Below are 27,520 nucleotides of genomic sequence, written 5' to 3' on the forward strand. Positions count from 1 at the left end.
TCTGTGATGGAATCAGTCACGCTGGTGTTAGAGTGTCTGTACCGGTGGCCATTTGGGCGATGCATTTCTTGACTCTCTCTGAGCCTTCCCTGGAAAATAAGGATAACCCTTGAACCCCTGGGATGGCTGTGAAGATGAAATGAGATCAACCAGGAATAGGGGATGTCAACAGTAAAGGGCTGTGCACCTCAAAGGGGTCATTGCCATCTTCATCATCATCCCCCTGATTAACCACCTACCCTCTGGTGGGGGGCCATGGCAGAGGTGACTTCTAGCCTCCATCCCGACAGCTGAGCAGGGGGCTGGGGAGAAGGAACCCGCCACAAGGACCCGATTCGCCTGGCGCTGACAGCTAAATTCCTGCAGGAGAAAGAAAAAGGCAGGAAGTGTGACCCCTGCCAAGGCAGCTCACACAGTCGGCCCCTGCAGCTGCTCTGAGTTCAAGAAAATAAGTGCTCCAGGGCATCTCGCAGCCAGAGCAAAACACAGTCATTATAGGGAAATGATAGACGCCGGCTGATTGAGTGAATTTTTCCCAGCCAAATCTGAAATTACTTGCGCTATTGATAAGGGCCTAATGGGAAAGGCACAAATCCCCCCGCAGGGAGCGCCTGCTTGCCCTTGATGGCAGCAGGGCCAGCTAGCCTCTGAGGCCTGGGGAGACCTCCCAACCCCATCCCCACAACCCTTCTTCCTCACCTGCAGTGGTGCTGAAACCCACCCTCGGGCACCCACAGCTGGCCATCTCCCAGGGTCCCACAGAGAGCAGGTGCAGCCAGCGCTTGCTGGTTTATGAATGAGTTAACCAGCCCTCACCACAAGTATTTTTTACAAGAACTGTCACTGCCACCCCCCACCCCCAGAGGAATTGGCTGCAGCTTCATTGTGCAGATTTGGGGCTCCAGAATTCCCACCTGAGCACTGTTTTGTCATTGCCAGGATATACATAAAGTTTACCATTTTAATCATTTTTCAGCGTACAGATCAGTGGTATTAAGTCCACTCACATTGTTGTGCAACCATCACCACCATCCGTCCATAGAACTGATTCATCTTCCCAAACCGAAACTCCCTACCCCTTAAACAGCAGCTTCCCACCCCCCCAGCCCCGGCACCCAGCATTCTGCCTTTATCTCTATGGATTTGACCACTCTAGGCACTTCACAGAAGTGGAATCACACAGCTCTTGTCTGTTTGTGACTGCTGTATTTCACTTTACACAATGTCTTCAAGGTTCATCCATTTACTGGCATACGTCAGAATTCCCTCCCCTTCTAATAAGGCTGAATAATATTCCACTGTATGGTGAGACCACATCACATTTTTTATCCATTCATCACTGATGGACAATTGAGTTGTTTCCAACTTTGACTATTGTGAATAATGCTACTGTACACACAGCTGTGCAAAAATGTGCTTGAGTCCCCGTCTTCAGTTTTCTTACCTATACCCAGAAGAGAAATTGCTGGATCATATGAGAATTCTGTGATGCTCTGATAATCCTGCAATGAATCTTTTGAGGACCCTCCAGACTGTTTTCCGCAGCAGCTGCTCCATTTTACAATCCCACCAATGGTGCACAAGGGTTCCGACCTCGCCACATCCTCACGAACACTTGTTATTTTCCGATTTGGGGTAGTAGCCATCCTGGTGGGTGTGAAGTGGTGTCGCACTGTGGTCGTGTGTTGTATTTAAGAACCCACCCATGTGTCTGTCTCCCATCAGACCACAATGCCAGAACAAGACCCCTCAGCCCCAGCACGTTGGCAGCCACAGGGTTGGAAGTTTATGGAGATGGCGCCCAGTCCATGCCAACTCCGCCTGCCTCCTGCCATCACCTCTCTCCCTCCAGTCTCTCGCCCCCGCTGCAGATGCCGCTTCCTTCCCCAGTGTTTCCACGGGGGTAGCCTGGCATCCGCCCCGATCCTCGTGCAGGCCACAATTTGCTCTTCAAATTGCCAAACTGTTTACCCACAGCAGAATCTCCTTTACACCCTGCTGATCTGCAAAACCAGTCATTATCCCAAGTCTGGCCGCCTCGGCCTGGATGGTAACAACAGCTTAATAGGAAAATCAGCACAAATGGCTCAGAGGCCTTAATTGCTCTTGTCTGTTGAACCCCACGCCCTGCTACAGCTAGCCTCAGCCGAGCGGAGGTAGGAAGCCATGATCAAGATTCAAAGAGAAGGCCGGGCACGGTGGCTCACACCTGTGATCCCAGCACTTTGGGAGGCCGAGGTGGGCGGATCACGAGGTCAGGAGATTGAGACCATCCTGGCTAACATGGTGAAATCCTGTCTCTACTAAAAATACAAAAAAATTAGCCGGGCGTGGTGGCAGGCGCCTGTAATCCCAGCTACTCGGGAGGCTGAGGCAGGAGAATGGCTTGAACCCAGGAGGCGGAGCTTGCAGTGAGCCGAGATCGCACCACTACACTCCAGCCTGGGTGACAGAGTGAGACTCTGTCTCAAAAAAAAAAAAAAAAAAAAAAGATTCCAAGAGAAAAGGCTTGCCTCCTTCCGGGGAGGACAGGGTTCACCTCTAAAGGAAACTGCAGCTCATCCCATGGTGCCAAGCCTGTCCTGCAGACAGAGGCGAGGCCTCCTGAAGGATGGCACCCCTAAGGATTGTTCGGGCCTCTTGTGTGCTCAGCTGGTGGCAGGCAGCAGGCAGCGTGATCACAGCTCCAGACAGACAGACTGGGATCCAATTTTCTCCCTGCCACTTCCCAGCTGTGTGAGTTGCTTGGCTTCTCTGGGCTTCAATTTCTTCACTGGTAAAACAGACAGCAATAGTGTCTTGTCTGTAATGTGCAGCAATAGTGTGTTGCTATCACAGAATACCTGAGACTGGGCAATCTTTAATGAACAGAAATTTATTTTCTCACAGTCTGGGGCTTGGGAAGTCCAAGGCCTTCCCAACCCCAACACCCAACCTCTGGCCAGGGCTTTCTTGCTGCCTCAGCACACAGCAGAAGGCAGAAGGGCAAAGAGAGACAGAAGGAAGCTGAACTTGGCCTTTTATAATGGCATTAATCCCATCCCTGCAGGCAGAGCTCTCATGGCCTAATCACTGCTTAAAGGCCCCACATCTTAATACTGCTACAAGGGCAATTAAATTTCAACATGAGTTTTGGAGGGGACAAACATTCAAACCGTAGCAAACAGCGTCTCTCTCCTAGGGTCTGTGAGGTCTCATGGCAGAGACAATCCACAAAAGGCTTCTCCAGAGTCTGACATGGTGCATGCAATAAGGAGACAGGTATTTCTAGGTTTGAATCCCAGCTCTGCCACTTACTACCTCTAGGGCATTGAACAAGGCACCTAACTTCTCTGTTTCCTCATCTGTAAACAGAAATACAACACTAATTTTGCTGGAGGTTTGCAAGAATGGCATGAGCTCATGCCTCTGAAGGCCTCAGCAAATGAGAGCCCCGGAGCCCCTTCTTCCTCCTATGGGGTCACAGATGGTGGGGCATTCTGGGAGATGCCCCAGCACCCAACACAGAGTAGGGATGGTGCTTAGCAAAGCTCAAATCCAAATAGGAGCACCTGGGGAGTGAGGGGTGGGATGCTTGAGGGGGGCCATCTAGCACAGTAGACACCAGGCCCCCAGGAGCAGAAGAGTTCCGACCCCCTGCTGGGGCACTGGCCCCAGATGTCCAAGGCTGTGCACAGTGCCTGTGCTTCTCAGCATGGCAGTCCTGCAACCACTGCAAGGCAGAAGTCCTTAGAAGAGGTGCTCACGGGAGGACCACCTGGGCACAGGCAGCCAGAACCTGGGCTGCTGCCGCAGAAGGGGCCAGCGTGGCAGGTGCAGTTGGCTACAGGTTAGATGGCAAGGGCCACCCCCTTTTCTAGCAGGACAGCCTTCTCCTGTACCACCAGGTCCTGTGTCCTTGCTCCGGCCAGAGGTGGCCTGGAGTGGCGAGCGGCCCTGCACACAGGCCGGGCACTGGCAGCAGTGGGGAAGCTGTGCTGACCGGATGGCAGCCTTCAGACCCGGAAAGCCAGTGGGCTTACTAGCTCGGTGCTCTGAGAGGCGGGCATGTGAAAGTGAATAAAATCATGGTCTAATAGGGAGGCTGCCCCAGATGGGTGATGACAGTAAAGGCTCACTCAGTGTCTGAAAAGCAGAGAGCAGCAGAGGGGAGGGCCCTGCCCCAGCCTGAGGCCCAAGGCAGCTGCCCAGGGAGCCCTTTGAAGGAAGGGAAAGTAAAACAGATTGAGAGAGGGGTAGGCTGGGGAGGGGCCTCTCAGGGGCTGGTCCGACACAGCATCGCATGGGTGGCCCTCCCACCTAGTCAGGGTCAGAGCCAAGTCTCAGAGGAGGACATGCTGGCTGATCACCCACACATGAGCTGCAGGGGGCTGGTTACGGCGGCGACTGCACGCTGGTGAGCCCGTGCCCTCCCCACAGACCACTCACCCAGGCCTGGGCACCACATGGAGGCTAGGGAAGCATGAGGAGGCCCAGGCCCCACATGCAGCCATCCCAGGAAATGGGGAAGGAGCCCAGGAGACAGGCCTGGAGCTGCCTAAGAGTCATGTCTTCCCAGGAGAGTTGAGGTGGGGGCTGAACCCCAGCCTGGAACTGGGCAGGCAGATGTGTGGCAGCGGGAAGAGGCTGCCGCACCGGGCTCTGCTGTCTGCACACCAGGCTCCGTGGTAGGTGAGGGCTGGAGGGGGAGCGGCTCTCTTTCCCCTCCTAGCTGCCATGGAGACCTGGGCCAATGATGCTTTGTTTTCTGCTGCATCCAGTTGTCTTTCTGCCATTTGTCTGTGGAGCAGGGATTTGCGTGCCCACAGGCCTGGGAGATTCCAGAGCTGCTCTTTCATCTGCGTTTCCACCTCTCTCGGTCCTCCCGGTGGGCCCCGCGCCCAGGGGTCCAGCTTCAAAGAAGGGTGAATAGGAGAGGACGGAGGCCCTGCCAGGAGGCAGGGGCTCAGAAAAAAAATGTCATGATTCATCATCCCCAAACATGAGCCATCATACATAATGGAACAAACTCGGACATGGTGATTCAGTGTGTCAAAATATAGAAAGGCCATTTAGTATTGGTGACAGAATTAGATGAGAGGCTTCACTTCTTCCAGTGAAAGAGCAGACGGAACAGCGCCAAGAGGGAACCAGGGCCCACGCCTCGGCCTGCACACACCCACCCAGAACCTGTCTCCCACACAGCCCAGGCTACTCTGCTATGACCAAAGGTCACCGGATGCACCGAAGAAACCTCACGTTATTGAAATGCATGATGGGAAAACACCGCGTCTCTGGGAATGAGGAGTTAGGACCGACCTAGAGTGCTTTATATGCGCAATAACACATTCTCTTGCAGGAATTTCAACAATTAAAATGTGTTTTATAAGAGCATTTAAAAAATTGTGTTTTAGAAAAAAGCAAACTGATCAAAACTCATCAAAAGCAAAGCCAAAACACTCACCAAAACAGAACTGTTTCTCATTTGCACTTCTCCAGCTACACGCTGAGAAGCCTCTGTCATTTGGCCTCCAGGTTGCAATTTTATTCTAAGCAAAGAAGCACCTCCCGTCCTCCGCACTCCCCACCCCCACCCTAAATCCTTTGAGCAAAAGAAAATCCTCAAAGCAGCCACGGATCTGGGGGCTTTGCAAGCCACAGTCTTCCTCCGCTTTTCTGAATTAGTTCCCATCGCCCTGGCAATCTATGCAGTGACTGTCTGAGTGGAGCAATGCGTATCCCCAAATTAATCCGACCTGTTAGATTCAGTTTGCACTGTAAAATTGACATGGTGGAACAAATACCTGCATATTCCAGTAGTGAACGCATTCTTCACTTGCTGTTGAAGTTTACCACAGAATTCCCCTGAATTAACCCCATGAAATTTTTTCCTTCCTTCCTTCCTTCCCTTTCCTTTTCCTTCCTTCCCTCCCTCTCTCCCTCCTTCCTTCCTTCCTTTCCTCTTCCTTCCTTCCTTTCTCCTTCCTTCCTTCTTTTCTTTCTTTTTCTTTCTTTCTTTATTTCTTTCTTTCTTTCCTCTCTCTCTCTCTCTCACACACACACACACACACACACACACACCACACCCCCTTCTCTAGGTAAATATGTCTGAGATATGCCACATAGAATACCCCTCTTCTGGCAATTTTCAATGCGTATTAACATACTAAAGGCCTTCAGAAGTCCTGCAATAAGGAAATCTGCTTGACTGTGTTTAACCCAGTGTTGCATCAGATTAATTAACCAAGGAATCTTTTTTAAATTATTAAGACCTATTGACCTATGGAGACGCCCACAGACCACAAAACCCACTGGGAAGTGCTCATATACACATCATCAAATACTTCATCTTTGCATTTGTAGTTGTTTTCCAGAGGAATCTCCCAGTCATCCCTGATGGAGACAGCAAGGCCTTATAACCCGTGTGTAACTGCAGCTCCAGGAGAGTCGCTTATCTCAGGTTGTACAGAAAGCACTTTTCAGGGAATGTAACCGAGATTTCAATTATATGCAACGTTTATTGTCCATTGAAAAATTGTTCTCTGGTTCAAATGACTGTTCAGAAAAGTCCTGCCTGTCCGTGTCTCTCTGCTACTCGCTCCTCCTCTGTTCCTGGTGGGACTGTTCTCTCTCGGGCTTGTAAAGTCCCTCTCTGTGGGATAACTATCCAAGCGCACGGACCCCAGCCTGCCCTCCAGTAGTGAGGGGGCCTCTTTCCACCTGAATCCCACCAGAAGTGTATCTTCCTGCCAAGAGAGTTTGGAAACAGCCTTCCTGGACCCTGTGGCAAGGAGGCCACATGGGAACCCAGTCCTGGGCCTCCAGGTTGGCCACACACAGAAGAACAAGCTGAGAACATTCTGTGATGAGTGATAACAACGTGGGGGGCTGTGCAGCGGCTCACAACTGTAATCCCAGCACTTTGGGAGGCAAAGATGGGAGGACAGCCTGAGCCCAGGAGTTTGAGACCAGCCTGGGCAACTCTGTCTCTACAAAATATTTTTTAAAACTAGCCAGGCATGGTGGCAGGTGCCTGTAGTCCCAGCTACTCAGGAGGCTGGGCAGGAGGATCCCTTGAGCCCAAGACACGGAGGTTTCAGTGAGCTGAGATCGTGCCACTGCACTCCAGCCTGGACGACAGAGCAAAACCCTGTCTCAATTTAAAAAAAAAAAAAAAAAAAAAAAAGAACTTGAAGGTCAAGGTACTATGTCCTGGCACAGCCCATATAGTGAGAGGCAAAGGGCTGTGCTATACCCGTGCAGAAGGCCTGGACTGGTCCAGAATGCTGCCTTCGGCCACAGTGGCTAAGGGTGTTCACCAGCTTCCAAGACAGGAGCCAGGATGTGCCCAGGGCCTGACTTGCCCACGTTGAAATCCACAGCCACCTCCCTACAACCACCCAGTCACAGTCAGAATTCCTTAAGGGAGGCATTGCCTCCTCATCCTAATCCCTCCTTTTGGCAGGCCCCACCCTGGAGGTAACAGGAATTGGTGCCAGCAATCCCAGGCCACCCGTCCTCGATGACCTTCGGTCCTGCCCCTAGACCTAGGCAGCCAGGGACCCTGCTGTGGGGGCCTCAGATTTTAGAAGGCCCTGCTCTGGGCCTCCTCTCACCACGCAGGGCCCAGGAGACCCCCCCACCATTCTCAGCCTGTGCCCCTGTGTCCTCCAGACCACACCCACCTGCTTTCCCTGCCCACCTGCTTTCAGGATGTGTGCAAGAGTGGGGCCGGGCACAGAGCTGGATCCGCAAGCCCCCGTGTGGGATGGAGCGGGGGTGGTTTCCAAACCCAAAAAACAGTGTGAGTGTTTCAATTCTGTCACTCATGTGATCCCTTGGAGTTTTATTTGTGTGTAAAATTTAAAAGCATTTAACAGAGTACAAACTGCAAGGTGTAACATCTTTGTTTGAAAAATACAAATTTAGTTCCATGTGTGGAAAAGAAAGAGAGATCAGATTGTTACTGTGTCTGTGTAGAAAGAAGTAGACATAAGAGACTCCATTTTGTTCTTGTTGCCCAGGCTGGAGTGCAATGGTGCAATCTCGGCTCACTGCAACCAATACAAAAAAATTAGCCGGGCGCAGTAGCTCACGCCTGTAATCCCAGCACTTTGGGAGGCCGAGGTGGGCGGATCACCTGAGGTCGGGAGTTTGAGACCAGCGTGACCCACATGGAGAAACCCCATCTCTACTAAAAATACAAAATTAGCCGGGCGTGGTGGTGCATGCCTGTAATCCCAGCTACTTGGGAAGGCTGAGCCACGAGAATTGCTTGAACCTGGGAGGTGGAGGTTGCAGTGAGCCAAGATCGCGCCACTGCACTTCAGCCTGGGCAACAAGAACAAAATGGAGTCTCTTATGTCTACTTCTTTCTACACAGACACAGTAACAATCTGATCTCTCTTTCTTTTCCCCACAGTTCCACCCAGTAAATTTTCACGAAGAGAGCATGCTTGAGAACCAGTACTTGGATCAAAAAATAAAACATTGCTGGAACCCCTAGAAGCCTCCCTCCCTCGTGACCTTCCAAGGGTAAACACAGCCTTCTTTTTTTTTTTGAGACAGGGTCTCACTCTGTCCCCCAGGCTGGAGTGCAGTGGCACGATCTCAGCTCCCTGCAACCTCCGTGTTTCAGGTTCAAGCGATCCTCCCACCTCAGCCTCTCGAGTAAGCTGAGACTGCAGGCACCTGCCACCACACCTGGCTAATTCTTTTCTTTTTTGTAGAGACAAGGCCCCACTATGTTGCCCAGGCTGGTCTCAAACTCCTGGGCTCAAGCAATCCACCCACCTCAGCCTCCCAAAGTGCTGGGATTACAGACGTGAGCCACTGCCCCCGGCCAACACAACCTTATGTCTTTTCCTTTCTTATCTTTTCCCGCCCCTCCCCTCTCTTCCCCTCCCCTCCCCTCTCTTCCCCTCCCCTCCCCTCCCTCCCTTCCCCTCCCCTCCCTCCCTTCCTTCCTTCTTTCCTTCCTTCCTTTCTTTCTTTTTTCCTTTTCTTTTCCTTCCTTCCCTCCTTCGTTTCTTCTTTTCTTTCTTTCTTCTCTTTTTCTTTTCTGACAGGTTCTCACTCTGTCACCCAGGCTGGAGTGCAGTGACACAATCTTCGCTCACTGCAACCTCCACCTCCCGGGCTCAAGCGATCCTCCCACCTCAGCCTCCCTCCCTGGGACTACAGGCATGTGCCACTATGCCTAGCTAATTTTTGTATTTTTGTAGACACAGGGTTTCCTCATGTTGCCCAGACTGATCTCAAACTCTTGGGCTCAAGTGATCCACCTGCCTCGGCCTTCCAAAGTGCTGGGATTACAGTTGTGAGCCACCATGCCTGGCCAGCATAGACTTATTTCTAATATGACCAACTAATGGTGCCTATTTTTGAACTCGAATTGCCATCCACACTGTTGCATGAAGGTGTGGTTCGTTTGCTCTCATTGTGGAGTATTCCATTACATGAATATACCACAATCGACTTACCCATTCTCCTCTTGGTAACATCCAGAGTACTCCCAGTTCTGGCTGTTATGAATAGGCTGCTAGGAACATTCTTGTACACGTCTTTTGGTAACTTATGTATGCATTTTAATTGATTATATGCTGCCTAGAGGTCACATCATGGAGAATACTTGTATCCAGCTTAACTTATACTGCCAGAAACTCCCACTGATGCAGGGCAGGCGAGCCCCAAAATTGGGGCTTACCCCAGGAGGGTTTGTGGCTTCACCCAAGAAAGAAGGTAAGGGTGAGCCAATGAAGTTAGCAGCTTTTACGGAAGTGGCCATGCACAGCAGCAGCAGAAGGGCTGCTCCCTGTGGGGCAGGGTTACCCCATAGGCAGTGTGCCCAGAGCAGCAGCTCAGAGGCAGTGTGCAGTCAGATTGATTGCCACTTTTAATTACATGCAAATTAAGAGGTGGATTATTCAGAAATTTCTAGGAAAAGGATGGTAGCTTCTGGGTCATCAGGTCTTTGCCATGGAAAGGGGCATTAACTTCTGGGTGTTGCCATGGCAATGGTAAACTGACGTGGCACATTTGTGGGTGTGTCTTATGGAAAGCTGCTTCCAGCCATCCCTTTTCTAGCTAGTCCTCAATTCGGTGTGTGGCATCTGAGCCCCTCCTCTGGAATGGAGGCCTGCCTCCTACTTCCTACCAGCAGCGTATGGGAGTTGCAGTTGTTTCAAATCCCTCCTGTCATGGGTATTCCCATCTTTTTAACTTTAGCCATTCCTAGGGGTAAGGAGTGTTGTTTCACTTTGGCTTTAATTTGTATTTCCCCAGTGATTAATAAAGTTGAATATTCTCTTATGTGTATATCTTTTTTTTTTTTTTTTTTTTTTTGATACAGAGTCTCACTCTATCCCCCAGGCTGGAGTGCAGTGGCATGATCTCAGCTCACTGCAACGTCTGCCTCCCAGGTTCAAGAAATTCTCCCACCTCCACTTCCCATGTAGCTGGGATTACAAGCGCACGCCACCAAGCCCAGCAAATTTTTGTATTTTTAGTAGAGATGGCATTTCGACATGTTGGCCAGGCTGATCTTGGACTCCTGATCCCAGGTGATCCACCAGCCTCGGCCTCCCAAAGTGCTGGGATTACAGGCATGAGCCACTGCACCTGGCCTGGATATCGCCTTTGTAAAGTGTCTGTTGAGGTCGTTTGCCCGTCCTACTCTTGGCATGCCTGTCTTCTTGCTGACTTGAAGGAGTTCTTCATATTCTAATTTCCCATCTCAGGTCAGATTTCTCCTCCCACTCTGTGCTCTGGCTTCTCACGCTCTTCATGGGGTCTTTTGTTAAACAGATGTTCTTAATTTTAATGCAGTCCAATTTATCATTGTTTATTTTGTAGTTAGTGCTTTTTGTGTCCTCTCTAGGAAATATTTGACCACTGCATGAAGACATTTTCCTGTTTCTTTCTGGAAACTGTACTGTCTTGCTTTGCCAATCTGTATCTACAGTCAATCTGGAATTGGCTTTTCTGTATGGCATGAAGTAGAGATCAAAGTTCACTTTCCATATGAATATCTGCTCCGTCAGCTCGGGCTACTGTAACAAAATATTGAGTGTCTTAAACAACAGAAATTTATTTCTCACAGCTCTGGGGGCTGGAAATCTCACAGCAAAGTGCCGGCAGGTTTGGTGTCTGGTGAGGCCTCTCTTCCTGGCTTGTAGATGGCTGCCCTCTGTCCTCACATGAGAGAACCATAAAGGCACCAACTCCAGCATGGGTCTCCACCCTCATGGCCTAACCACCTCCCAAAGGCTCCACCTCCTGACACCATCACATTGGGAGTTAGGGGTTCAACATATGAATCCCAGGGACACAGGCATTCAGTCCACAGTGCTCCACCCCATGGGCTCACATCACCCCAGTTTCCCACCCTCCCTGGCCTACACGCTTTGCAGGTTCCATTTCCCCCACTCTGGCATGAGAGGCAGTGGGTGTGGTTAAAAGCAGCACATCTGCTGTCTGTGGGGCCCTGGGGGTCTGAGAATGGTGGGCCCACCTGCTCAGCAAGGCTGTGTGGAATTCAGTGAAAGGATATGCTGAAGCTTAGAGCCCAGGGCCCTCTGTACATGCTTGCTGAGTTCCCACCCAGATAACTTCATACTGAAACAGGGTCGCTCCAGGGGTGTCCCTGCCCGGAAGGGACTCTGGGTGCCTTGCTGTGAGCACCACGGTGGCTCTCACTTCACACTGAGGGCTGGGCTTCTCCAGACTCTGCAGTGAGAGAACCGGTTGAGATCCTGGAAGACTGATTGGACTGGAAAGAAAGATTTGGTAACTGAACTGAGATCATCCAACCCATGCCCCCAAATTCATCAAACACATACTGGGCACTAGGGAGCCAGAACGTGGCCAAGGGCTGGTCCCTGCCCACAAGGAGGTTGGAGTCCATGAGGGAGAAAGATCCGCAGAGAGATGATTTCGGCACAGGGAGGAGGACTGGGGCCAAGGCAAGCCAGGCACCATGGGCCACGAGGAGGGGCCCTTGTTCACCCGAGGATGGGCATTGGCTTGGGGAGAGAGTTACAGGAAGTCTGGAGAAGGACTCTGGGCTGCCGGTCAGCAGGATCAGGAATGGGGACAGCACGGAACCTGGGGCAGATTTATCCCACTTGGCCAGCAAAGCCAAGTGGCACAGATTTCAGCTGTGCCCCTGGATAAAAGGGGTGATGGCAGCCAACAACACCAGCTACGGGGACTCTTTGCCACCTTCACCATTCTGGGAATAAGCTCTCAGCTACCATGAGAGCAGTCAAAGCACCGATTCACTGAGCCCAGATTGTATCTGTCTCTGGCTATGCAGGGAGGGTCTATTAAGCCCCTTAGGTCTCCATGGATGGGTGGGGCACCGCCTCCCATTGAGTGGCATCTAATGGATAATGGGCATTCCCCCAGTAGGAAGATTTGGAAGCCGATCCCAACACACACACACACACACATGCACACACACATGCACGCACGCACATCAGCTGCAGTTCCAGGGAGGCAAAGACAGTTATCAAAAGGAGAGGGTTTTCCAGATGAATATTCCAGAAGCATATTCCCACAAGAAAAGAGGAGACTGGGCAGACAAAACAAAAGTGTCTACTCCACAGGAAGCCACACGGAGGTGCTGAGGTGTGTGGGGCAGGAGAGCAGCACCCCCGGCTTTCTACTATAGAAACCACTTTCCAGGCAGGGCGCGGCGGCTCACAGGGGTAATCCCAGCACTTTGGGAGACCAAGGTCAGTGGATCACTTGAGGTCAGGAGTTCAAGACCAGCCTGGCCAACATGGTGAAACCCCGCCTCTACTAAAAATACCAAAATTAGCCACGCATTGTGGTGCATGCCTGTAATCCCAGCTACTCAGGGGAATGAGGCAAAAGAATTGCTTGAACCCAGGAGGCAGAGATTGCAGTGAGCCAAGATTGCACCATTGCACTCCAGGCCCTAAGCGATGGAATAAGACTCCATCTCAAAAAAGAAAAAAAGAAAGAAACCACTTTCTGCAGCAGGGACTGACTGGGGAGGCCAATTTGGCCACCAGGCAGGCAGGAGCCAGGACAGGTCTGAACTGGCAGGATCCAGTGCATGGGAGGGAGGCCTTGAGCTGGAGAGGAGGGAGGGAGTTAGCAGGCACAGGGATGGGGCATCTGTTGGATGGGTGAGGGGCTGCAGAGGCCATGCAGGGTGATACGTGAGTGTCTGGCTTGGCACTGGGTGGACTGTGGTACCAGCACGTGAGATAGGCTCACATCAGGAGGGGCCATGGCTGGAGATGAGTTGGGTTTGTCCAGCTGGCAGTTAGATCTATAGCTTTGCAGCTTGGGAGAGAAAGATGCCAAGTGAGCCCATGAAATCCTTATTAAAAATATTTTTGTTCACTGAAATTCAACATGAAAACAGCTCATGAAACAAAGAGTGAATCAATAACCCTTTACTCATCTTAAATTAACAAAGATGAGTGGCGTGCAATTACTTTCCATTACAGAATCCTTCTGCCCAAGAGATTCGGTGAGATCCTTGTCAAAAGAGTTAGGCTTTTAACATGTGTATAGGAAGCATATTCTTTTGTGTCTGCTCATGGATCCAAATGTTTGATGCCTTAATGATTTTATGACTCAGAATTGTTTATTCCTGCCTCCTGGGTCTCACTGCAGTCCCAGCGACACAGAGCAATGTACATTTTCAAAATGGGAAAGGCTCTTGTTGATCTGTATTTAATCTGCTTGGCAGAGCTGAGTGGCTTCCTTCCCAGCCCCTTCCCCTTAGGACTGGGTGGTCTCAGCTCTGCTCTGGATAACCTGGTGCCAATCACCTGCCATCTACCCACTTGCTGTCCCTACGGCTTCCTTCTTCTCCCCAAGCATCACTGCAAAAAGCCCCTGCTCTGCCTCTATTGTTTTTCTCTATTTTCTCTTCCCAATTCCCAATTCCTTCTTTCTTCAATTATTTCTTATGGCTCTTACAATTCGTTTATACAAGAACAAAAATTCACATGGATGTGAAAAAGAAGTGAATCTGCTTATTCTAGAATTTCAAATAAGGGAAATTCTAGGGTGGCAGGCACCACTCACTCACTCATAAATTCAACAACTGGTGGATGTTTACTGCGTGTCCATGGTAGTCCTGGAGATATCTCAGGGGCCAAAAGAGAGGAAGGATTTTACCTATAGGAACTTAAAATCCAAAGGAGGATCCAGACCATAACTAGCTACATGAATAAATGTGAAATTGCTCATGTGATCAATGTCACAGATGAGGGGACCATGGCACGAGGGGAACATTTAATGGGGGAGAGCTGATGTAGTCAGGGAGGTCAAGGCAGGCTTCCTGGAGGAAGTGCCAAATGAACTAAACGATAAGTGTCATGAATTAGACAAACAAAGAAGGGAAGGATCCACTCTATAGTGAAAACAGCATGGACAAGAGTCTATGTGGGCAAAAAAGATGGCACCCACGAGGGGCCAAAAGAGTCCAGAGAAGTTGGGGTGGGAGGTGAGTCTGAGAGGTGGGCAGGGACCGAGCCATGAAGACCTCTCTAACCTCTTAAACGTTTTTGTTTTTATCCCCAGGGTAGTGGGATACCATTTCATGTTTTAAACAGAGGGGAGACTTTATCAGATTGCCATTCAAAGAGAGAGCCTCAGGTTCAGTGTGGAGAGCGGGCTGAGCAGATCAGAGGGGTTCAGGGGCCGGAAGGCCAATTGCAGGTGGTGAGCAAAATGCAGTGGCAGCTGGGTGGCCATGGAGATGGAGAGAAAAGGGCAGAGTTGAAAGAGATTAGGAGGCAAAGATGACAGGACTGGGGGTGATTGGATATGGGGGAGGTGAGGGAGAAGGGGTGTCCAGATGATGTCTATGTTTCTGGCCCGAGTGATTGTGGTCATCATCCACAGGCCAAAGCCCCAGGAGGCGCGGGGCTGGGAGAGCAGATTGTGAGTTCGTTCTGGACATACTGAGTTTGAGTCGCCTCTGAGACGGCCATTCCCTCTGCACACAGACCTTCCGTCTGAAACCTCTTTCCTTCTTCCTGAAATGCATTGGTGTGGAGCCCCTTTAGTGAGAGTCTCTGCAATAACTGCTCTCAGCTTTTGTGTATCCGAAAATGGCTTTATTTTGCCCTCATCCTTCAAGAATCTTTTGGATTCTAGATTCTAGTAATTTCCTTTGTGTATCCAGCTCTGTGTCTTCCATTATTGCTGTTGTGAAGTCAACTGTCAATCTGTTGCTGGTGTTCTGAGGGTAATCTCTCTTGTACTTGCTTCTTTTAAAATCTTCTTGTTGTCTTTGGTGTTCTGCAGTTTCACTCTGATGGATCTAAATATGGATTTCTGTTCATTTATTCTCTCTGAGAATTGTTATGGTTCCTGATGAGGACTGGGGCCTGCCTTTGACTATCACATGTCCCCTTCACTGTGTTATCTTCTTCTCGAACTCCGGTTAAGCATGTGTCAGAATTTCTCATTCCACTGCCACCTTTTTTTGCCTCTCTTTTGTGTTTTTCATGTGTTTGTCTCTGAACTGCATTCTACCTCTTGTTCATACTTCTCTTATTGCTGAGTAGTATCCAAGCTATACATTCCATGGGTACTCCTTCACATAATAGATGTTTAGGTGGCTTATATTTTTAGTTATGGTGAATACAACTATTATGAAAAATCTTATACAAGTCTTTTTATGCAGATATATACATTTTCATTTCTTGTGCATAAATACCCAGAACTGAAGTTTCTGGGTCATAGGTTAGACGTGTGTTTAACATTTTTTTTTTTTTTTTTTTTTTTTTGAGACCGAGTCTCGCTCTGTTGCCTAGGCTGGAGCTCAGTGGCACGATCTTGGCTCACTGAAAGCTCTGCCTCCCGGGTTCTTGCCATTCTCCTTCCTCAGCCTCTCGAGTAGCTGGAACTACAGGCGCCCGCCACCATGCCTGGCTAATTTTTTGTATTTTTAGTAGAGACAGGGTTTCACCATGTTAGCCAGGATGGTCTCGATCTCCTGACCTCATAATCCTCCCGCTTTGGCCTCCCAGACACTCTCTTGGCCAGGCACAGTGGCTCATGCCTGTAATCCCAGAACTTTGGGAAGCCAAGGCGGGAGGATCATATGAGGTCAGGAGTTCCAGACCAGCCTGGTCAACATGGTGAAAACCTTGTCTCCACCCACTAAAAATACAAAAATTATCCAAGGGTGGTGGCGGGTGCCTGTAGTCCCAGCTACTCCAGAGGCTGAGACAGGAGAATCACTTGAAACCAGGAGGCAGAGGTTGCAGTGAGCAGAGATTGCACCATTGCCCTCCAGCCTGGGTGACACAGCAAGACTCCATCTCAAAAAAATAAATAAATAAAATAAAATAAAAATAAAAAGGACCCTCTCAAACTGTGTGTTTGTTTTCCATCCAGCGTCTCTGCCATAAATCTTTTTCAGACATCCAAACCGCATATTCCTTGAAATGGAAGGTGTCTCTCTCCCTTTCCATGTCTCTCCTCCTGCCTCATCCCCTGAGAAACTAGAACCAGAAAAGTAAAATAGAGCCTTCCCCCACCTCCGAGTGTCCACGAGCATCAGAGGGAATGGAGAAGAGAATCATTCATCCAATATGAGGTGGAAGTCTTCATAAGCCCCAGTAAGCTGGACTTGAGTCTGAAAGTGATGAGAAAACTCTGGGTTCTGCCCCAAAACGTGTTCTGACCTGGGGAGGATGCTGAGTGGGACATACGGAGGGAAGTGGCCGCAGATATCACAGGCCCCATTCAAGCTGACTCCCCAGGGGATGGTTCACTAATTGTCAATACTGAGCCCCCCTCACAGCTCAGGCCTCAGCCCCTGCTCCACGCCCCCTCCTCATTTCTCTGGGTCTCTGACTCCTGGCCGCCAGCTGAACTAGCCAGGACAATAGACAAGATTCAGGGTGAAGCAGACAGATTCTGAAGAGACGGTAAGGACAAAGAAGCCATAGGGAGCTGGGCGTTGAAAACAAAAGTTTGCTGGATTTGAAGCAGACCACGTGGGGTTGCTTCTAACCACTGCGTTTGACTTTGCTCACACTATGCCTCGGCTGTTTTAGAGCCATACTCATGGGGACCACCGGGGACCAGGCCTATGCTTCCTGTAGGACCCCACAGGACCCACCCAAGGTCTGCACCTGGCTGGTCTTGGCGATGCCTGTTCAATGTTAGTGGCACATGACGACATCTCTGACCACATCAGGAGGGGCCGTGGCCTCAGAGTTCAGTGCCACCCATCTTGGAAGAGGAAAAGGGACCCTGAGGCTTGGCTCCCAGCCACAGACTACGTATCTGCATAGTGCAATTGAGAACGGATGCGGCAATGAGTAATTAAACAAATTAGTCAGTGCAGACGTGTTCACAAAAGCCAGACAGAATCAATGGGGCGCCGATGCATTAGCGTCCTGTCCCTAATGGCCTCGGCTGCTCCCAGCTAGCAGCTCCATGAGAGCAAACCGCAATTCCCTGCACCCAGGGCTGGGCACAGCGCTGAGCAGAGCTGGCGGGGTCATAGCCAGCGACCACAGAAGCCAGTTAGGCTGCTCCGGTGGGCTCCATCAGAGACTTGGCTGCTCCTCTGCCAGTGGACAGAGTGGCAGCTGCCCACCAACTGTTCCTCCCTCTCCTCCCCATTTTCTCACACATTCGTCTCCATGGAGTCTCCTTCCCTGCTCTCTTCACCTAGCTGATGCCTAGGTATCCTTTAACACTCGCCCAGCATCACCTCCTCCAAGAAGCCTCCTCTGATCCCACAGGCTAGATGGGGCCTTTTTGTGGGCTCCCAGGCCCATCACAGGTCAGTCTCCCCTGGAGGTTGGGCTCTGCTGTTGGACGAAGCCAGGCCCCAGGTGAAAGAAGTCTATCTTCTGCTTGTCTCAAGCACAGGGGCTCTGTCTCAATGAGGGTAGTTGGGATGCAAGCAACAGAAACCCAATCTTGGCTAATTTTAGGGGAAGAGAGGAGTATGCTGGAAGGCTAAGGCATGCTCAGAAAATCACAAGGACTGCTGAATGGCCTCACCTAGAACAGGGACCAAGCAGCTCCAGGGATCCAGCTAGCAGGAAGTACCAGCAGTCTCTGGGGGTGCACTTGGGGGAGAAAGGCACAGCCACCATTTGAGTCTTTGTGTCATCAGCCCAAGGCTCAGAGTTCAAATTCTCTGGAGAAAGAGCCTGAGGGTTTGACTTAACCGTAAGCCCCGTCTCCTTGGTCAAGGTGGAGCCGGACTCCATGTCTGGTAGACCTTCACATGTATGTATGTATGTACGTATGTATGTATGTATGTATGTATGTATGTATTTTTGTGAGACAGAGTCTCGCTCTGTCACCCAGGCTGGAGTGCAATGGCGCAATCTCAGCTCACTGCAACCTCCGCCTCCCAGGAGGTTCTTCTGCCTCAGCTTTCTGACTAGCTGCAATTACAGACTCACGCCACCACGCCTGGCTAATTTTTGTACTTTTAGTAGAGAGATGGGGTTTCACCATATTGGCCAGGCTGGCCTCGAACTCCTGACCTTGTGATCTGCCCACCTCAGCCTCCCAAAGTGCTGGGATTACAGGCGTGAGCCACCGTGCCTGGCCAACCCTCACATGTATTAATTCATTTACCCCTCAGGAACAATCTATGCATAGGTGCCACTATTATTACCTCCCACTTAACAGTTGAGGAAACCAAGGCATGGGAGGTTAAGCAGCTTGCTTGAGGTCACACAGCTAGTGGGTGGCAGTCAGGAAACAGGAGCAGCCAAGCCAGCCCCAGACCCATCCTTAAGCCACACCGCCCCTGGGATGGTATGATAAACACATGAGTGTTGAATGAATGAGAGAATAAGCTAGTAAATGACAGAGGGCTGGCTTCTCTCGAAAACGGCTGCTTCCTGGTGCATCACTATTTTCCGAGCCAGATGTGGGTGGGTGTTTGGCCCTGGCTGATGGATGGCTGATATTTCCAGGGGAGAAGAAAGGATGGAACGCCTGTCATTGCCAGGGTAATTACTTCTCCCTCACTGGCCTTTTGGCCAAGCTGCAGCCTGAACAGTCGCTGTTCTTTCTCCAGCATTTGCAGCAAGAGCTTAGAAAAAGAGGAGGTGGAGAATCTGTGTTGCTCTGGATGGTCTCAGAGGAAGACGTGGCTTTAGAAAATGGGCCAACGGCTGGGAACAGTGCCTCACGCCTGTAATCCCAGCACTTTGGGAGGCTGAGGCAGGCAGATCGCTTGAGCTCAGTGACAGAGCAAGAGAACACCATCTTGGACAAACACTGCCATTTTAAGTTCCTCTTGATTAAAAACCACCTAAATCCACCCCGAAAACAGCAGCCTAATGGCTAATGTCAGCATGATCATAAACCATAAATGACACCTCCAACCAGACACATTCCAACCCTGAGATAAACCTGTCTCCAACCAGAAAAATGCCAACCTGAGATAACTTCCCTGCCTACCAGAAACCTTCTCACCCCACAATAAAACTCTCCTCCAACCAGAAACATTCTGAACCTGTGATAAGCTCTCCCTCCCTAAACCCGTAAATACCCTTAGTCTATAAGAGAGAGTGCTCCTGACAGAAATCGGCCAGAAGCCCCTCTCAGGTTTATTCTCCAAAATAAATCTGTCTTTGACTGTTGAGCCACTTTTCATGTTTATTTCTTCCTTCTTCAAGTCTTACATTTGGTGCTGAAACCCAGAACATTCCAAGGAAAGGCTCCAACATTCCAAGCCACTGTCCTTACATGCAAGGTACGTAGGAAAAGTAAAATATACTTTTGGTAGAAAGATTGCAGGGAGGCATGAGAATGTGGATTTTTGCCAAGTTTTAAAGGTTGAAGGATTTTTTTCAGTTGGATAAAATAAAAATGAAGGTTTGGGCCAGTTGTGAAAGGCTGATTTTGGAGGCAGTTCTGTGTGTAAACATATTGGCTAAAAGGGGTATCCTCCAGTTTTTCTGTAAGTTAAATTTTATTAAAATAAAATCACAGTGGGTTTCTCTTAGAGCACTAACCTGCTCTTTAACAAAAATTGTAAAGGATTGTAAAAAGTCTATAAAAATCTTACCTTGTGGTCAAACATTAAAATTGAGTAAATATGTCTATAAGGATTTACTAATTCGGTTTAACATTCATAGTACACTAATGTAAAGGTGAAATTTGGCTTATTTGGTATAAAAATTTTACAGAAAACATTGTCAAATACGAAATGGTGTTTGGCTTTCTTTGGGCTATATTTGTGTAGGTATGTTTTTGATATGTGTTCCAAGGTTGTGGGAGACTCCTACAATCCTGATATGTTTTAGTGTACATTATCAGTAATAATTATAATTGTTATGTTAAAATTGTGTGCCACGTAAGTAACAGATTTCCTTGGCAATTGTGTCTTTAACTGCAGCCACCCTAAAACTTTTTGTCATCCATGAACAATTGTTGTCTTGTTTTGGTCATCTGTAGAAGCTGGTTCTATGATCAGCTATAAAGTTCTGACAGGTGCTCTTGAACGCAGGTTTCTGATAACTTTGGAGATTGTGACATCAGAATAGAGGAAGGACATTCAGGACTCTTGAAGAGCTGGAATGTTCGTTGATATCAGGCAGGACGGGAACTGACTGCGTGAACTGAACTAATAGACTGGAGTGATCTTTTTGATGTTTTGCTCGGAATATTGCTGGTCCTTTGTTTGCTTTTCAGAGTCAAAGAGGCTTTTCTTTTGAGCTACTGACAGCTTTTGACAGTTTGGTGTGCTCCCATGAACAAAATTTGAGGCATGCTTATTTCTCTCTGCCTTGTTTTCTCCAGAGTCTGGAAACTACCTGTGAGTATCCTTAAATTATGGCAGTACGGTTATTTGCATAGGTGCAATAAAAATCTGTTTTCTTTCTTTCTTTTTTTTTTTTTTTTTTTTTTGAGATGGAATCTTGCTCTGTCCTCCAGGCTGGAGAGCAGTGGTGCAATCTCGGCTCACTGCAACCTCCACCTCCCAGGTTCAAGCAGTTCTCTCTGCCTCAGCCTCCTGAGTAGCTGGGATTACAGGCATGCACCACCACGCCCAGCTAACTTTTGTGTTTTTTAGTAGAGACAGGGTTTCGCCACATTGGCTAGGCTGGTCTTGAACTCCTGACATCAGGTGGTCTGCTTGCCTCGGGCTCCCAAAGTGCTGGGATTACAGGTGTGAGCCATGGCACCCGACCAAAAGTCTGTTTTCTTTTATGGCAGGACACAATTGGAAGAACTGGTTGTTTTACCAAGGCTTTGACTGGAATGGTGTGCTCTCCTTTAAGGAATCAAACTTGTGAAGCCAGTGGAGCCCTTAGATGGCGGGCCTCATATTTTGTGCACGCGGTCCCTGTGGGCCTCATATTTTGTGCACATGGTCCCTGTGGGCCTCATATTTTGTGCATGCGGTCCCTGTGGGCCTCATATTTTGTGCGCGTGGTCCCTGTGCAGGTTTCTGACCTGAGGTAAGTAAAGAAATGTCACTTTCTCACAGGCCAGGAACCTCAGGTTATCTTGGAGCCTCAAGAGGGGAAGAGTTCACCCAACTCACAGGTATTTGATGGTGCAGTTCCATGGCTGGGATTGGCTTTTAAAAGGTCTTATCTCAGATTCCTTCCATGAAACAGAGTTTTTTTGAAGCCAATTTAAAAGGACTATGTAAAAATAATTATTCTTGCTGCACTTTATACAAATAATCTGGCCACAGCCAGGTGCGGTGGTTCACATCTGTAATCCCAGCACTTTGGGAGGCTGACATGGGTGGATCACCTGAGGTCAGGAGTTGGAGATCAGCCTGGCCAACATGGTGAGACCTCATCTCCACTAAAAATACAAAAATTAGCTGGGCATGGTGGCACATGCCTGTAATCCCAGCTACTCAGGAAGTAAGGCTGGAGAATCTCTTGAACTCAGGAGGTGGAGGTTGCAGTGAGCTGAGATTGCACCATTGCACTCCAGCCTGGGCGACAAGAGTGAAACTTTACCTAAAAAAAAATCTGGCAAAGCAAACTAGTCATACCATGATTTGTCTTTTTTTTTTTTTTTTTTTTTTTTTTTTTTGAGACTGAGTCTCACTCTGTCACCCAGGCTGGAGTGCAGTGGCATGATCTCAGCTCACTGCAAGCTCCACCATCCGAGTCATGCCACTCTCCTGCCTCAGCCTCCCGAGTAGCTGGGACTACAGGCGCCTGCCACCACACCCAGCTGATTTTTGTATTTTTAGCAGAGACGGGGTTTCACTGTGTTAGCCAGGATGGTCCTGATCTCCTGACCTTGTGATCTGCCCACCTCGGCCTCCCAAAGTGCTGGGATTACAGGCGTGAGCCACCGCACCTGGCCCCATGATTTGTCTTTTAATAAAAATGGAAAACTGGAGAGAGAGAATTGTGTTTCAAAAACTATAGCACATCTGTTGTTAAATTCTAATCTTGTCTGAGGTTTTTCAATTTTTATTGTTTTCTACAGTTTGGATTAAATTCTAATTTTTCTGGCTACAAGTCTCAAAAATAATGTGTTCAATTTTTTCTTTTTCTTTTCCTTTTTTCCCTTTTTGTTTTCTAGCTGGAGATCACTAAAACCTAAGCTGTGCTTTCTTGAAGCCCTGTGAGCTGAAGATTAGATGTTTCAGCAGGTGCTGCCTCTGGGCCTCTGAGGCAGAGAGTGCTACCCAGAACAAATTGACTTCTTCCACTCCAGCACCACGTTCAGTGTCCCATAACAACGACAACCCTCTCTCAGCAGGAAGTAGCCAGAAAGAGCACATCGCCCCTCATCCTTTTATAACTATAAGGTCTGGATTGACAAAGCAGGAGTATCGCCATTTTGGACAAACACCACCATTTTAAGTTCCCCTTGATTAAAAACCGCCTAAATCCAGCCCCCAAAAAATCAGCCTAATGGCTAATGTCAGCATGACCATAAACCACAAATGACATCTCCAATCAGAAACATTCCAACCCTGAGATAAAGCCCCCTCCGACCAGAAATATTCCTACCCCGAAATCAAACTCTCCTCTGACCAGAAACATTCCGAACCTGCGATAAGCTCTCCCTCCCTAAACCCTTAAAGACCCTTAGTCCATAAGACAGAATGCTACTGACAGAAATCGGCCAGAAGCCCCTCTCAGGTTTATTCTCCAAAATAAACCTGTCTTGGACTGTTGAGCCACTTTTCATGTTTCTTTCTTCTTTCTTCAACTCTTACACTCAGGAGTTCAAGACCAGCCTGGCTAACATGCAAAACCCCATCTCTACAAAAAATACAAAAAATTAGCCAGGCATAGTGGTGCCCACCTGTATTCTCAGCTGCTTGGAAAGTTGAGGCTGGAGGATTGCTTGAGCCAGGGAAGCTGAGGCTGCAGTGAGCCAAGAGCGCACCACTGCACTCCAGGTTGGGCAACAGCACAAGACCCTGTCTAAAAAATAAATGGGCCAAAGATGTTGAGACCCAGCTTGGCAGCAGGGTCTCCCAGCTCCCGTGAGCTCAGCTTAGGGCTTCTCCCAGGATCAGAACACAGAGGTCACTGTAAACATGGAAGAAGAATGACTTTGGAGGAGATGTTAGTTAGTCCACTTCTGGAGGACCAGAAGTGGAGGACTGCCCTATCCTGGACCACAATGTTCTCTGATGATTGTCCTGCTGAAGATGCACCCCGTGGGTGGGGCTCCCCTGAAGTCTGTGCATAGCCCCAAAAAGGATGTACGCGGTACATATAGGGGAGAGGCAGGGCCTGAGACACAGAATGGGCCCTGGGGAAGGAAGAGGGTTTCCTCCTCCTTTGGGGGGTGTAATTGTTGAGTTCTACACCTACGACAACAGAGCAGACATGCTTAGGAGCGTGCTTGTGGGGAGGGAAACCTGGACCCTGCCCCATTGGAGGCTTCCGTGGTCAGACAGGCAGATAGGCCCAGCAGGACCCAGGGCCTCTGAGAGGGGCCCCGTCCACCAGCAGCAGTGCTGAAAGTCTGAGTGTCCTTCCTCCCAGAGCCTGGGCCTTAGAGAAGGTATGGCAAAGGCTCTGCTGGGCCCTGGGAAACCCTAAGATGGGACAAGCAGGACAGCAGGTAACAGACACTTAGTTCCTGCATGGGAGTGAAAATTAGAATTTGTTGGTCTTTAGTATTGCAAATGTGACTTCAACTTAAAGGTTGAAAGGACCAGGAGCACTGGGGGCCACTTAACTCAGTGACACCCTCCCCTGGGCCCACGTGCAGCCTCCTCCCTCCTAGCCTGCAGGTGTGCCCATCCCGCAGGTATGCCCATCCACAGGTGTGCTCTCTCCAGGCTTTGCTCAATGCTCTCCAGCCCTTCTGCTGCCCAGTGCTGCCTGGGGCAGGGCAGGAGGCCATCTGTCCCAGGCCAGTTTGAGCAGCCCCTGTGCCCAGGAGTCTCCATGTCCCCCCAGGACTGGTTGGGCAGAAGGAACATGACGAAACGAAGAGCCAGGAGAGCCAGGCAGGGAGAGGCAGAGATGGCCTGCAGAGCCGGCAGCTGCAGACCCAGCCTTCCAGCCAGGGACTCACGTTACCCTTCACAGAGCTGTGACTACCTGTGACTTCCCTCGATCCGCACACCAGCCCTCAGAGGCAGGGATGTTGTCCCCACTTGAAGGAGCAATTGTGAGGCTCAGAGACTGAGTCAGCACCATGCGGGGCTGGGTTATGTGAGTATAGACCTAGGGCCTGGGGAGACGCCGTGGCAGGGGCAGGGGCAGGGGCAGGGGCAGGCCGAGCTGCCCTGGAGTAAGGCCTTGTCTGAGTGTGGGGAGCTCACTGGGGTGAGCTGAGCTGGCTCCCCTGGACCCCGGAGCACCTTCTCAGACAGCCAAAAGGCCAGTGTTGGTGCTTGAGAGAGGGAGATGCTGCTGAGGAGCGTGGCCTCAAAAGGGACGCGCTCCCGGGGACCCCAGCCACGCAGTCTCCTTCCCATCAGGGGTCGGGGGCCCCAGCCCTGTCTTCACTCTGAGGCCCTGGCATCAGTCACTCCTGTCCCGGCTGCGGCCCTCCCTCTGGCCTCCCGGCTCTGGTTTGGCATCTGGCCACAGCGACCCTGCCTCCTCACTGCCTGGCCCCGTCGCCCTGTGCGGTCACTGCCTGTTTCTTGTCTGCTCCCTCCGCCGGATGGCTGTGCAGGCCAGGGCTGCTGGCTGTGCATCCCCAGAGCCCGGCTCCCCACGGGGACCACACACAGAGGGTTTTGCTGGGTGGGACAACGGCTGGTCCTGGACTCTTCACACCCCACCCAGCAGCCAGGACACAGCCTGGGTGGGCAGACTGACCTCCTGGGCACAGTGTCCTCAATGTCCACTCCCAGGCACTGCCAGGCAGTGCCGGCTGCTGGTCAACACAGAAACAGCCACAGTCTGGACCCAGGGCTCCTGCTGGTCTGTGCCGATCCCTAATGCCACTGCGCCCCGAGATGAAACCCAGCCCTTTCCAAGGAGCCATGGAAGGAAGGCAAGAAGGCTGCCTGGGAGACCCCAGCTTGCTGCTGGGCCATGGGCCTGCAGTTGGTGGGGGTTCGTGGCCCATCCCACCCCTCTCTGGCCACCTTTGCTCCCCGCGCCCTCTGTCTTCCCACGGGTCTGAAGCTCCTCACTGCTCAGGCCTCATATGAGGACAGGGGTCTGCAGTGCCGCAGGGTCTTGCCGGAGGAAATACAGGGTGAGAAGCCACACATCTGACTAACTGCTCACCTAATAAGGACTTTTGACCACAGCACATAACAGCTCTGTGGTGCCAGGGCTGCTTCGGCCACCCCACAGTGGCAGGTCCCTGGGCGGGCAGCTCTGCCTTGCCCTGCTGGTGGCAAGATGGCTGCAGTGGCACCAGGCACCATTTCTAGCATGACTGTGTTCAACACTGGAAGTGAGGGTAGGAACAAAAGGGATTTCCTCATATGAGTCTCTGTCTTGTCCAAGCAGGAAAATTATTTTCCAGAGCCTCCTTAGCAGGTTTTCCTAACACAGCATTGGCCAGGCCAGGTCACTACTTACCTGTGGCAGCCAGTCCTACACAGGACCACCACGACAGCCTTCAGCCAGTCACGACGCGTCCCTGAGGCCCAAGGACACTGCTGCTGGGCAGTCAGGGAGAAAGGCAGGAGGCTGTTGGGGACCAACTCACAGGTCTGCCACATGGGTCCACCCGAGGCTCACCACAACCTCTTCTCCCTTGCTTCCCACCCTTGGTCTCCAGGTAAACGCGGCTCACTTTGTCTGGGACACTCCTTCCTTCCTCCCAAGTCCAACCCTCTGCCTCCGAACCCCATCCATCCTCCTGGGACCACCTGAGCCGCTGCCTCCTCTGTGAAGCCCCCCCTCTGCAGAGAGGCTGCCACACTGCCTCTCTTCCCATTCTGTGCCCACCTAGCCCACCTGTCACATGACCCCTCGGACGGTGGGTCTTCCAGAACATGCCTGTTGCCCTCGGTAGCTCCCCAGGAGCTCAGACCACACCTGTGGCCCTCACCACCCTGCTAAGTGCCTTTTCCAAGGCTGAGGGATCAGAATGAATTTTAGATTAAACTCGTAGCCACGACCACGTGGCTTCGTGAGGGTTTTGGCGGGCACGTGCCTCACAGGCCTTGGCTGTAAACCCACACACAGTAGCACAGGGCCAGGTTACCCGCACCACTGAGAACAGAGACGCCGAGAGGTCTAGCAAGCAACTCGCCCAAGGTCAGGCATGAGGCAGCCCCAGAAATGGAACTCGCATGTTTCCCACCATGCCAAGGAGGCAGGGAGGAAAGTCAGGGGGCGGCTGTGACCAAGGAGTGACGGATGAGGATGCAGGGGAGGGAAGGACAGGACAGTGGGGCTGGTCAGAAGGCAAAGTCTGTATGCCCCCGTAGAGCCCCAGCAGGAACCCCGCTGAGCCCACTCCAGGTGGAGGGAGGAAAATGCAGAGGCACTTAGGCAGCAAGTGCTAACTTGGGCCAGAGCCCATGCTGGGCACGGGACACCAGGCCGGCCAAGCCACCCGGGGCCCACCAGTGGTTGGGGAAATGGACATGTGCCATAAAGCAGTGAAGCAGGACGGAGAAGTGCACCGCTAACCCGGGAGTGCGGGGGGACGTTAGTAACACCACCTGCCCCGCACAGGCCTAGGCCCCAGTCCTCACACACACACCCCATCCCATTTGGGCCTGCACAAGCTGGGGAGTAGGAATTGTCATTTCTGTGTCACAGATGAGCCAGGCTGAGGCACGGCAGGACCAAGACCTTACCCCCAGAGCCCCGCCAGTCAGCAGCCTGACCAGGAGTTGGACACAGGCCTGCCAGCGTCACACCGCTGCCTTTGCTTAGAGGCCACTTGTCTGTCCAAGAGGCCTTTGTCCACAACTGAGCCCGGAAGCTGGCCACAGCCTTGTCCACCCAGGAAGCTGGCAGCCTCCTTCCTCTTCGAAGCTTTTCCAGTTCTCCCGGTTCTAATACCAAGTAGAATCTCTTCTTTTCCTTTCAACGATGACTCATAAGATGAAATGAGGCGTTTTGGAGTAAATGATGATGGGACTGAATTATTCAAACTCCTACAGATTCCGAAATGACTTTCATTT

At 50.7% G+C, this 27,520-nt stretch overlaps 1 protein-coding gene across 4 annotated transcripts in view; it reads right to left on the minus strand.

Annotated features, from left to right (window-relative positions):
- Positions 1–2,668: 2,668 nt before the first annotated feature.
- The window catches only part of LOC134733609 (putative uncharacterized protein C2orf48), an 82,971-nt gene continuing 58,119 nt past the window's right edge, over positions 2,669–27,520 (minus strand). The window contains exon 4 of one of the 4 annotated variants that reach the window (XM_063623993.1): positions 2,669–2,773. In XM_063623993.1, coding sequence (XP_063480063.1) covers positions 2,771–2,773 — 3 coding nt within the window. In that variant the 3' untranslated portion in view covers positions 2,669–2,770. Of the gene's footprint in view, positions 2,774–4,526; positions 4,928–8,971; positions 11,707–27,520 lie in introns of those variants that run through there. The other 3 variants (XM_063623991.1, XM_063623992.1, XM_063623989.1) reach the window with 3 other exon arrangements.

This window comes from Symphalangus syndactylus, chromosome 18 (assembly GCF_028878055.3).
Source record: "Symphalangus syndactylus isolate Jambi chromosome 18, NHGRI_mSymSyn1-v2.1_pri, whole genome shotgun sequence".
In the NCBI taxonomy this organism is placed as follows: domain Eukaryota; kingdom Metazoa; phylum Chordata; class Mammalia; order Primates; family Hylobatidae; genus Symphalangus; species Symphalangus syndactylus.